General features: G+C 40.5%; 1 protein-coding gene across 1 annotated transcript in view; it reads right to left on the reverse strand.

Moving 5' to 3' along the window:
- LOC120534684 (zinc finger protein 208-like) overlaps positions 1-3,419 on the reverse strand; it is a 139,471-nt gene extending 136,052 nt beyond the window's left edge. The window contains exon 1 of the mRNA XM_039762274.1: positions 3,388-3,419. Coding sequence (XP_039618208.1) covers positions 3,388-3,415 — 28 coding nt within the window. The 5' untranslated portion in view covers positions 3,416-3,419. The remainder of the gene's footprint in view (positions 1-3,387) is intronic.
- Positions 3,420-12,493: the final 9,074 nt, after the last annotated feature.

Consider the following 12,493-nt stretch of genomic DNA (forward strand, 5'->3'; position numbering starts at 1 on the left):
TGTCTCAATTTTGCTAAGAAACATCTCAATGATGGCCAAGACTTTTGGGAAAATATCTTGTGGACTGATGAGACAAAAGTTGAACTTTTTGGAAGGCAAATGTCCCGTTACATCTGGCGTAAAGGAACACAGCATTTCAGAAAAAGAACATCACACCAACAGTAAAATATGGTGGTGGTAGTGTGATGGTCTGGGGTTGTTTTGCTGCTTCAGGACCTGGAAGGCTTGCTGTGATAGATGGAACCATGAATTCTACTGTCTACCAAAAAATCCTGAAGGAGAATGTCCGGCCATCTGTTCGTCAACTCAAGCTGAAGCGATCTTGGGTGCTGCAACAGGACAATGACCCAAAACACACCAGCAAATCCACCTCTGAAAGGCTGAAGAAAAACAAAATGAAGACTTTGGAGTGGCCTAGTCAACGTCCTGACCTGAATCCAATTGAGATGCTATGGCATGACCTTAAAAAGGCGGTTCATACTAGAAAACCCTCAAATAAAGCTGAATTACAACAATTCAGCAAAGATGAGTGGGCCAAAATTCCTCCAGAGCGCAGTAAATGACTCATTGCAAGTTATCGCAAACACTTGATTGCAGTTATTGCTGCTAAGGGTGGCCCAACCAGTTATTAGGTTCAGGGGGCAATTACTTTTTCACACAGGGCCATGTAGGTTTGGATTTTTTTCTCCCTAAATAATAAAACCATCATTTAAAAACTGCATTTTGTGTTTACTTGTGTTATATTTGACTAATGGTTAAATGTGTTTGATGATCAGAAACATTTTGTGTGACAAACATGCAAAAGAATAAGAAATCAGGAAGGGGGCAAATAGTTTTTCACACCACTGTATAAACCCTTGATGCAAATTTTTAGGAAGTCACTGCACACTGGAGAGATTCTGAAGGACTGGAAAATGGCAAATATCATCCCATTATATAAAAAGGGTGATGGGGCAGATCCAAGCAGCTATAGGCCAGTAAGCTTAACATGCATCACAGGAAAATTAATGGAAGGAATTATTAAGGATAAGGTTGAGCAACACATGGCAAGGATAGGGTTCAGAAGAGGGATGTTGTGTTTTACTAATATGCTGGAATTTTATGAGGAGGCAACAAAAGGATACGATCAAAGCGGAGCTTATGATATTATTTATGTGGACTTTCAGAAAGTATTTGATAAGGTGCCACATGAGAGGTTGGGCATCAAATTAAAAGAAGTGGGAGTTCAGGGTGATGTTATTAGAATTGGCTCAGACACTGGAAGAAGAGGGTGATGGTGAGAGGAACCTCATCAGAACTGGCTGATGTTAAGAGTGGTGACCAGCAGGGGTCAGTGTTAGGGCCATTGCTATTTTTAATATATGTGAATGATTTAGATAAGAATATAAGTAACAAGCTGATTAAATTTTCAGATGATACCAAGATAAGTTGATTAGCATATAATTTGGAATCCGTTATATCATTACAGAAGGACTTGGATAGCATACAGGCTTGGGCAGATTTGTGGCAGATGAAATTTAATGTCAGTAAATGTAAAGTATTACACAAAGGAAGTAAAAATATTAGGTTTGAATACACAATGGGCGGTCGGAAAATCGAGAGTACACCTTATGAGAAGGATTTAGGAGTCATAGTGGACTTGACACTATCAGCTGCCAGACAGTGTTCAGAAGTCATTAAGAAGGCTAACAGAATATCAGGTTATATAGCGCCTTGATGTGTGGAGTACAAGTCACAGGAGGTTCTGCTCAAGCTTTATAACACACTGGTGAGGCCTCATCTGGAGTACTGGGTGCAGTTTTGGTCTCCAGGCTACAAAAAGGACATAGCAGAGCTAGAAAAGGTCCAGAGAAGAGCGACTAGGCTGATTCCAGGGCTACATGGGATGAATTATGAAGAAAGATTAAAAAGAGCTGAGTCTTTACAGTTTAAACAAAAGAAGATTAAAAGGTGACATGATTGAAGTGTTTAAAATTCTGAGAGGTTCATGAGTTGGCAATGTCTCTACTGAACTACAGGTAGGTGAGTGAATTGAGTCTGCCAACTGGAGAAAAACTAAACCTTCTAATGTTTTCTTGTATTTATTCTGTATTTATTAATTTAACATTTTTAGTTTTACCTTCACAGCTCAAAGTATCTGATATTGTGAAAATAATCTGTTGGCCGAATTATGTTCTAAAATATTTGTCTCCCTCTTTTCAATCTCTCCATCTCTCTCTTTCAAAATAGATATACTCTTTTCTTGTTCTTAACATCAGCCATGTCATACATATACTGTAGTATTATTGCAGTAGGCTGGCACACTGTCCAAGGATTTTTCCAGCCTTGCATCCAAACCTACTGGGGTAGGCTCCAGGTTTCCTGTGATCCTGCTCTGGATAAATTGATTTAGATAATGTATATATTGTTCCTAATGTGAGATGCTCTGTCTGTCGTTTTGTGCCTGTCCATACCCAGATTACCTGCTCTTGTTCTGCTCATTAAGGGTTTACTGTTCTTATAAATTGGCTGTTCAAGTCTCACCACCCCTAACCTTCACACTACATGCTTGTTTTTCTTGTTTCCCACAATACAGCTAAGAGGCGTCTGCACACTGATTCAAGCCTAAGTGTCCTGTTCTTCCTAAACTCCTATGATTTTTATGATCACACCTATCAGAACACAGTAGAATCTATATTTTCTGATTTTTTAGATATTTTCAGGCCTGCAGGTGGCAAAATTCTGCCTATAAATTGTATGTGCCTGAGATGGAATCAGAGATCAGCATGGCTGGTAGACAAATAACAAAGAACAACATCAACAATGATAAACTGTTAGCCGAATTAGCAATTAAAAAAAACAAGGAAAAACTCACACAAAATGAAGCTCTGTCAACATATTGTTGTATAAGACAAGCACAGAGAGACAGAATTAAGTGCAAAGCTGAACAGCGTAGATTGGGATCAACATGCAGGCTTTGACTGAGGACGACAGTGGGAGTTAAACCTTGATTAAACTTACCATGTGAAACTTGTGTACAGACCATAATGTAAAGTGCACGAGTACACGGCCAGCGACTAAGTTGCACTTATACATGTTACGGCTCTTTCGAGCGGTGCATTGATATTCGCCTAGTCAGTAGGTGACAGTGTTTGGTCAATGTCACGTACCTAACATGCACACGTACCGGTCTCGGTACATAACGACGATTTGACGACGTCACAATCATGTCACAGCCATGTGTGCATGCCCCTCTGTCATGCACCTCGACACACTACCCATCAAATGAAAATTCAGAGTCTCGTCTTTCCGATGATATAAACCATTTTGACACACAACAACCACAGCACTGACACTAAATCCTTTTTTACAGAGAAGTACATACTTTTAAGAGCTGACTTTTCCTACCTTTGAAGGCTCTCTGCAAGTCAAACATCAATATTTCCAAGCAATATTGATCTCATTCTGTCCGTAAGGCTCCAGGGAATATAATCCAGTAAAACGATTAGGTCCAAAACACACGATAGATCCTCAAAGGGACAAAAACTCCAGAAAACGTTTCTTAACTTGAGACTAGCTCCGACATTTTTTTTCATTTCTATTGGTCATATCAGGCGTAATTTGTTTCTGTTGGCAATAACCATGCTACAGCATGTTACACGGAAGTGTTAGCTTCTGATTGACACCTAAGTTGGCCAATTACGAGGGGTCTGGGGGGTGACTGGCACCTCGTATAGCCAACAAGTGTCACAGACAGCTGAACGATGACGTACAACTCCAAACCCTGGTAGAATCTACCAGTTTGATTGGACGCTGTGAGTGACACTCCAAACTTACAGCCAATGAGCAGCCGAGCATTTTGATATGTAACTTGCCATACCAACTTGTAAACAAAACCGATCGGAGCTGCGCGAAGCTGGCATTTGTGCCAGTCTGCAGACTTGGTGCGTGGTTGTTTATTGTGATTTCACCAAGTTTTTTTCGCATTTTAAATATGGATGAAAGTACAGATATACGTAAATACACTCTCGATTAAGTAGTAGAGGCATGTACGCAGCGTGACAGTGATCAATCGTACCAGGAGACGTCTAATGGCAGAGAGCGACATGTGACACGCCCTTGTGCTTTCTGCCTGCTAGGGATTGCTAAATTCAGTGGCACGTGGAAAAACGCTGAGCTGTATTGTAACAGTTTGTAAAAAATGTATATAGTTTGTGTGCATTTTATTAAAAAAAGTAAAAATAAAAATATATATATATATATTTTGGCCCATAAGACTTGTATTGACTATTTTTATATTGAAATGTGTATTTTTTATTGTTTTTATTATTTTGATAACTAATAGAGTGACACTGTGTGTAGATGTAGATTCCTTTAGGTGTAACTTTCAGTAGAGCCCTCATTGATATCTGTGGGTTGAAGCATTCAAAAGTTATTACACTTTTTCCATACGTTCCAAAATGTGGATAATGGATAAACCAGAGGTCCCTCTAAAAAGCCCCTGGACATGCCCACATAAAAACTGGTGTAAAATGTCATTTTTACAGGTATTCTTTTCAAATTTGAAATGTGAGTAGTCAACAAGTTATTCTGTTGGTACATAGTGTGTTTCTGTCCCCACCTACCTACTGCCGCTATAGAGGCCTTTATTTTCACAAAAAAACTTAGGCGAGAACAAAAAAATTCATTTTTTTTGTGAGTTCTAATGTGCATAACTTTTGATCAGTCACACCTACAGTGATTCTGAGGGTGAAACTAGAGAATGTTACCTTTACAAAGAGACCAAACATGTTTATAGTCCAGATGGTTCAATAACAGCAGTGATTCTAATTTGGAGAGGTCAAATTACAAGCGATTTAGCAAAAATGACCCCGCTTGAGAAGAGATGTGCCCGTTATTATGGGAGAAAGGAGGAGGAAGAGGAGTGTCAGACCCATTAACCAAAAGTGAGGAAGTGAGGGAGGTGTATAATATTCTCAGAATGGGGGACCTGCATGAGGAAGAGACACACTTCAGGTATTTTTTCATGTCTTCCTTGCACTTTGATGACCAGTTCATTATTGCACTACTGTATTTGCATTTTCCAAATGAAATATGATATCATAATGACCTCAAGTGCAGCGGCGTTTTGATTTGAAACACTCACTGAGACGTTACTATATTTGCCCACTGATATGATCTGTGGTTTTTCTTTCAATTTTCCAGGCTTCCTGAACATATATGGATTTATTATGGCCAAGGACTCCAAATGTAACTGCAGTTTCCTGCATGGTGATTTAAAAGAGCTGAAACTTAATATCTTTATGCCACAAAGGCATCTTTGTTTAATCATCAGGGTGCCATTTTTCGGGGTTTGGAATTGGGTGTTTTCCTAACAATCATTTTCCCAGAATTCCACTTGTGGCTTGAGCAGTGTGACCATTTTTATGTCGACGTGTGTGATTCTTCCATACCCAAGAGTGGTGGAGAAAAAAAAAACCTGAAAAGTGTGCATTATACATCTCATTTATTGTCTTCCAAGTACTTTGAATCTAGCTTTTGTATTTTTTTTTTTTTTTTTTGCGTCCGGGGTCCTCCCTGTTTGCAGTTTGCACGTTTTCCCCGTGTCTCTGTGGGTTTTCTCCAGGTACTTTTGTTTCTCCCACAGTCCAAATACATGCAGGTCGGGTGGATTTGTAATACTAAATTGGCTCTTGTGTACGTGTGTATGTATGTTTTGTGTGTGTTTGCCTTGTGATAGACTGGCACCCTGTCTTCAGAGCTGTCTTAACGCATGGGCAAGCTGGGCAGTTGCCTGGGGGCCTCATGAGCATAGGAGCCCCATGCTGTATGGTTTACCAATTGAGTTTAATGTATATGTTAAAATTTTAATGTTATATTGTTCAAACGTTTGGGTTGATTAATCTTTGCTGTACAGCATGCTTTTTAATGTTTAAACACTGATCTTGTTGGAAGTACCAATACAATAAAGATATGTTTCATTTGATCATCCATTTACATTTTTATTCCTGTGTAGTGCGTTGCTTTGCCCGGAGGCCTATAGTGCTGTTAAGATTGCTCTGCCTGTCTTGGGTTTCTTCTTGCTTTTCGGCCTATGCTAGCAGTCAATCTGCACATTTATGCTTAATGGATATTTAACATCACATTATATGTAAAGGCTTGTAATCCTCTCATAATTTGAGTGTCAGTCAGATCAATTTATTAGAACATTTTATGCTGTCTCGTGAGTGTTTTGCATCAAACAAACGTGCCATCCTATCCCGTTCCTTTTTCGTTGTCTCTTGTTTGCTCACGTGTGCCCTTTTTGTAGTTTCAAAACACCATGAAAATAGCAATAAAGACGCTGGACATCTTTTATTGTATTTGTTGTCAAAGTCTATTTGTACCTACTGATAATACTTCACAATCTCCCACTTCTGGGATATCCATCCATCCATTATCCAACCTGCTATATCCTAACCACAGGGTCACGGGGGTCTGCTGGAGCCAATCGCAGCCAACACAGGGAGCAAGGCAGGAAGCAAACCCCGGGCAGGGTGCCAGCCCACCGCAGGGCACACACACACACACCAAGCACACACTAGGGGACAATTAGAATCGCCAATGTCTTTGGACTGTGGGAGGAAACTGGAGTACCCGGAGGAAACCCACGCAGACACGGGGAGAACATGCAAACTCCTTACAAAGGTCTCCTTACTGCGAGGCAGCAGCGCTACCCACTGCGCCACCATGCCGCCCACTTCTGGAATAACAAGTGCAAAAAATCTTCAGTCCAATTGGTACAGCACCATTTATAGACTTAGTGTTTATGAATTAACAAACGCACACGTGGTGAATGAAGCGCCATTACTGGGCCAGTCTCTTGTACTACAATCTGCAATGACATCTTCACTGTGCCGTCACTCACCTATCCACAGACCTGACCGTCAAAAGTCACCTCAGGACAGCATCAGAAAGCTCACTAATAAAAGCATTTGGGAGAAGTTACCACAATGAGTTATTCAGAAAGCTGCTCAGGTCAATTGAAACAAACAGGGTGAGTGTTTTATCTTGGTAGAGTAATATATAAATTGCTCTACTTTCCCCTATTGTATTATTAATATGTAGCCTTAGAATGCCTAATCTCACAGATTTACCACTGTATATAACAACTTCTCCCCACCTTCCCTTCTATATCTATAACCTCAGGCAATTAGATGTAGTAAAAAGACAAGCAGGAGTTAAATTACACATAAAATAATGTATTACTGATAATATTCATAAATAATAAGAAAATGCAAAGTACATTTAAATATTTGCAGCCATACAACCTGATGAAATGGTGATGTGTAATTCAGGTGGCACACAGACTTGTAGTTACTCAAAATGTCTCTAGTTAAGGCGTTGTTGGTGCTCAGCTTTCAGCCACATGTCTGTTCAATATGGCTGCTGAGCTGTGCTCTTCATTGTGTTGTCTTCATCATCACAGGTTAGCAAGAGAGATGCTTCTTCATCATATGTTAGTTAGAAAGAGAGAATGTGGTTGAGCCAGCAAATTTATAGGTTTTCTGTCCAACACCTACGGCCAATCCAGACAGCCGTACCTCAGACCAATGGGTGAAATAGAACATCTTATCTCCTGCCCCCCCAACACCATATGCTAATCATCCTGGCTTCCTTGCAGGGAGTTCAAAGACTTTAGCAGAGAAATACTCATCAAACTGGTTTAAGTCACATCCCCCCAAATCCTGTCATAAAATTACAAAGAGACAGTCGTAAAAGGGGGTGGGGGTGGGGAGTCGGGGCAAACACGAAGACCTCTCACCACTTGGTTTGCCTAAATTATAAATAAAGACATACAAAACATTTATCAAGTTATATGCAAAATCCCACATCACAACACCCCTCGCGGAGACCTGAAAGCTGCTCCTCCCCCGCTGCTGTCTGCTGCTGCAAGCCGCTCGCCTCGCTACCATAAAACACCTCTGCCTGTTTAGCCTGCACAACAACCAGCATACTTGAGTGACTGCCTCCTGTCTCAGCTGCAATCTGCTCTGCTTTAATAAACTGCGCTCCGGTGTGCAGCATAAGAACTGCGTGTCCTCAACAAAAGCGGCTCTCTTATCAGCAATTAGATGTGAGGGTGCGGCGATCTGCGACAAACTAAGTTATCCTGCATTTCTCTCCTGTTTCTCAGCGTCAGAAGACCCCGAAATCAAAGCACACACTTTAACACTGAGCGATCGTTGCTTAATCTGTGTGGCATTCTCTTTATACATTTCTACGTGTACTGCTAGCTGCTTGCGACTTTTTGGCCATCTATTTCTCATCTGTCTTGCCTCCACAACTAACTGCTTTATAATAATTAACAATACATAACCTGCCTGACCAGCAGACAAGTGTATGTTTTCTATTTTAGCCGCCTTTGCCTCCACTTTATGCAGAGACGGCTTCTCTGCGTCTTTGACTAGCTCAACTGCTGCGCCTGACTCCGCCCTCCTCGAGGAAAGCACAACGGCCTGCGATTCTTCACTCTCTAGAGCAAGGCTTCCCAAAGTGGTCGATATTGACCCCCTGGGGTCGATTTGAACTTTCTAGGGGTCGATAGTTTCAATAAAAAAATTTGGGGGCAAAAATAGACCCCCTTACTACTGCTATTTGTTTGTTACTTCAAAATATCTATGATTCCAATAGGTACCTAATTATGAAGCAAAATAATTCAAGAAAACACTTTTTTGATAAAAACACATTACATACCAAACTTGTGAACGAAAAGGTAAAATGTGTCATTAAAAGAGTCACACGTAAGAATGCATGAAAATACATGTAGCACAAACATGTCTGTGCATTGTCTTAACGAACTTATCAAAGCAAGTGTGGACACGAAAAACCGTTGCATGTGACTAGGGGGTCGATGGTTTTAAAAGCTTTTGGTAAAGGGGTCTGCGGCAAAAAAAAAGTTTGGGAACTCCTGCTCTAGAGCCATTGCTGCGGCTGCTGCTGCCTCCGTTTTTAGCGGAGAAAACACAGCTGTGACAGCTGACTCTACCGTACACCTAAAAAACTTTACAAATGCTGTTGATGCACACTGACATGTGCCGGCTGTATGCCAGCATGCGATTACAGCATATTTGCCGCCTGTGGACGATCCATCCCTGTCTTTGAAAAATGAAACCGAACACACAAAAATGCAACACATGATTATTCCGTTAACTCTGCCGCAGCGCCAAAATGTATTATCGTGGTATTTCCCTCTACTTGCCCTTTTACCTGTTTCATCAAGGGTAAGGGTTCTTGTCAAGTTCGTTATCGAGTTGGTCTACTGTTGCACTTTAAGATGAACACACACACACATATATAGTGGTGTGAAAAACTATTTGCCCCCTTCCTGATTTCTTATTCTTTTGCATGTTTGTCACACAAAATGTTTCTGATCATCAAACACATTTAACCATTAGTCAAATATAACACAAGTAAACACAAAAGGCAGTTTTTAAATGATGGTTTTTATTATTTAGGGAGAAAACAAAATCCAAACCTACATGGCCCTGTGTGAAAAAGTAATTGCCACCTTGTTAAAAAATAACCTAACTGTGGTGTATCACACCTGAGTTCAATTTCTGTAGCCACCCCCAGGCCTGATTACTGCCACACCTGTTTCAATCAAGAAATCACTTCAATAGGAGCTGCCTGACACAGAGAAGTAGACCAAAAGCACCTCAAAAGCTAGACATCATGCCAAGATCCAAAGAAATTCAGGAACAAATGAGAACAGAAGTAATTGAGATCTATCAGTCTGGTAAAGGTTATAAAGCCATTTCTAAAGCTTTGGGACTCCAGCAAACCACAGTGAGAGCCATTATCCACAGATGGCAAAAACATGGAACAGTGGTGAACCTTCCCAGGAGTGGCCGGCCGACCAAAATTACCCCAAGAGCGCAGAGACGACTCATCCGAGAGGTCACAAAAGGCCCCAGGACAACGTCTAAAGAACTGCAGGCCTCACTTGCCTGAATTAGGGTCAGTGTTCACGACTCCACCATAAGAAAGAGACTGGGCAAAAATGGTCTGCATGGCAGATTTCCAAGACGCAAACCACTGTTAAGCAAAAAGAACATTAGGGCTCGTCTCAATTTTGCTAAGAAACATCTCAATGATTGCCAAGACTTTTGGGAAAATACCTTGTGGACTGATGAGACAAAAGTTGAACTTTTGGAAGGCAAATGTCCCGTTACATCTGGCGTAAAAGGAACACAGCATTTCAGAAAAAGAACATCATACCAACAGTAAAATATGGTGGTGGTAGTGTGATGATCTGGGGTTGTTTTGCTGCTTCAGGACCTGGAAGGCTTGCTGTGATAGATGGAACCATGAATTCTACTGTCTACCACAAAATCCTGAAGGAGAATGTCCGATCATCTGTTCGTCAACTCAAGCTGAAGCGATCTTGGGTGCTGCAACAGGACAATGACCCAAAACACACCAGCAAATCCACCTCTGAATGGCTGAAGAAAAACAAAATGAAGACTTTGGAGTGGCCTAGTCAAAGTCGTGACCTGAATCCAATTGAGATGCTATGGCATGACCTTAAAAAGGCGGTTCATGCTAGAAAACCCTCAAATAAAGCTGAATTACAACAATTCTGCAAAGATGAGTGGGCCAAAATTCCTCCAGAGCGCTGTAAAAGACTCATTGGAAGTTATCGCAAACGCTTGATTGCAGTTATTGCTGCTAAGGGTGGCCCAACCAGTTATTAGGTTCAGGGGGCAATTACTTTTTCACACAGGGCCATGTAGGTTTGGATTTTTTCCTCCATAAATAATAATAACCATCATTTAAAAACTGCATTTTGTGTTTACTTGTGTTATATTTGACTAATGGTTAAATGTGTTTGATGATCAGAAACATTTTGTGTGACAAACATGCAAAAGAATAAGAAATCAGGAAGGGGGCAAATAGTTTTTCACACCACTGTATAACAGACAGACAGACCCTAACCACAACAGTGCTCCATGAATGACACACACACGCTGATTAACCCTTAGCACTTTAAACCACACAAGTGCTATAGGAATAACAGCCTGTCATTCAGCACTTCAAGAGACTTACCTATTTTCGGCACGAACAACAATACGATATTTTAGTGATATCTCAGACCTAAATATTACTTTTGGTCTACAAGAATACATTTAAACATACAAAGACTCAGCACTCTTGACTATAGGCCATTTATCAGCCAAGAATACCTTCTTTCTCGTATTTGTTCCTTCTATTGAGTATAGCGCTCTCACTCTCAGCCTTATAAACCTCGCAGCACAGAAATAATGGCAAAAATCTGGCTGTCACCAGGTGCTCAAAGAAATCTAACTTATTACTTCAATCACCCTAGACATTAAGACAAAGCATTGAAAGTTAAAAGCAGCATGGTATTTATTACAAGAATAATAATAATACCACAAGAACAAAGAATACTAGAAAATAGGTACTGATAGGAAAGTCTGAATATATATAGTCTTTAGAAAAAGTTACAGATGACAAGGATGAATGTCCCAGGGAGGCGTTTGATTTAGCAATCGATGTTCATGATGCCTTTCTGACGACCAGGGCCGTCTTCGTCCGTTCCTCTTCTTCTTTGCTTCTCTCTTCTTCTTTTCTTCTCTCTCTTCTCTCTCAAACCAAGGTGTATTTATTATGAAATGTCAAGCCTTGGTTTCACAACACATACACCTGATTGGCTGGCTGTCCAAATGATCGATGAATTAATTCAATGTCCGTTTTCCCACACAACAAAACCTTTGATGTACTCTGAAGTATCAGTAGTTCTTCCTGTCCCAGGCTATAAAGCAAATTGTTGTTCCAGATGTCAATCCATAAAGTAATCAATAGCCTGAGGTATCAGCTCAGCATCCTTTCCCAGGCTATAAAACCAAATTAGCACGAAGCTATGAACAAGTGTTATAAAAGTAAGGTGTAAGGGAAGAAAACCTGCTTTAATTTGTCTTAGTTCATCTGTTGTCTTGTCTTGAACAAAATATAATGGAAACCAAAATGTACAGATTTTATACACCATAACAGTGAGGCATTGGTTTTGTTGATGAGGTGTTCCTGTTTCGCTATGGTGAGTGCTGCTCTTCATTTTTTTTTAAAAGATTTGATTAAAATAATGATTAAACAAATATTGATGTTATGTAGGGTGAAGTTGCCATTGCCCACTCTGCTAGACTTCAGTGGCACACCAGGTCTGCACTCAATGAACATTAAATGAGAACTGAAGGCTTTCATTAGAACATCAAATCCAGTTCTAAGAATGTGATGGAGTGAAGGACCACGTCTAGGGTGGCAGTGGAGGAACCCCTTTGTTTAAATCTTTTGCCTTTTGGCCTAATACATGTTTGTGTGTGCAGAGTGGATATCAAATGAAGTGCTGTTATTATCTGGTCTACTTATTTCACGTTTCTGCGATTCTCAGTGTAAAGAAAATGTTTGTATGCAGTCTGTGCTGCAACAAGTTTCCATCAGTGTCCCCATTGCGGCC

Source organism: Polypterus senegalus, chromosome 8 (genome assembly GCF_016835505.1).
Source record: "Polypterus senegalus isolate Bchr_013 chromosome 8, ASM1683550v1, whole genome shotgun sequence".
Taxonomy (NCBI): Eukaryota; Metazoa; Chordata; class Cladistia; order Polypteriformes; family Polypteridae; genus Polypterus; species Polypterus senegalus.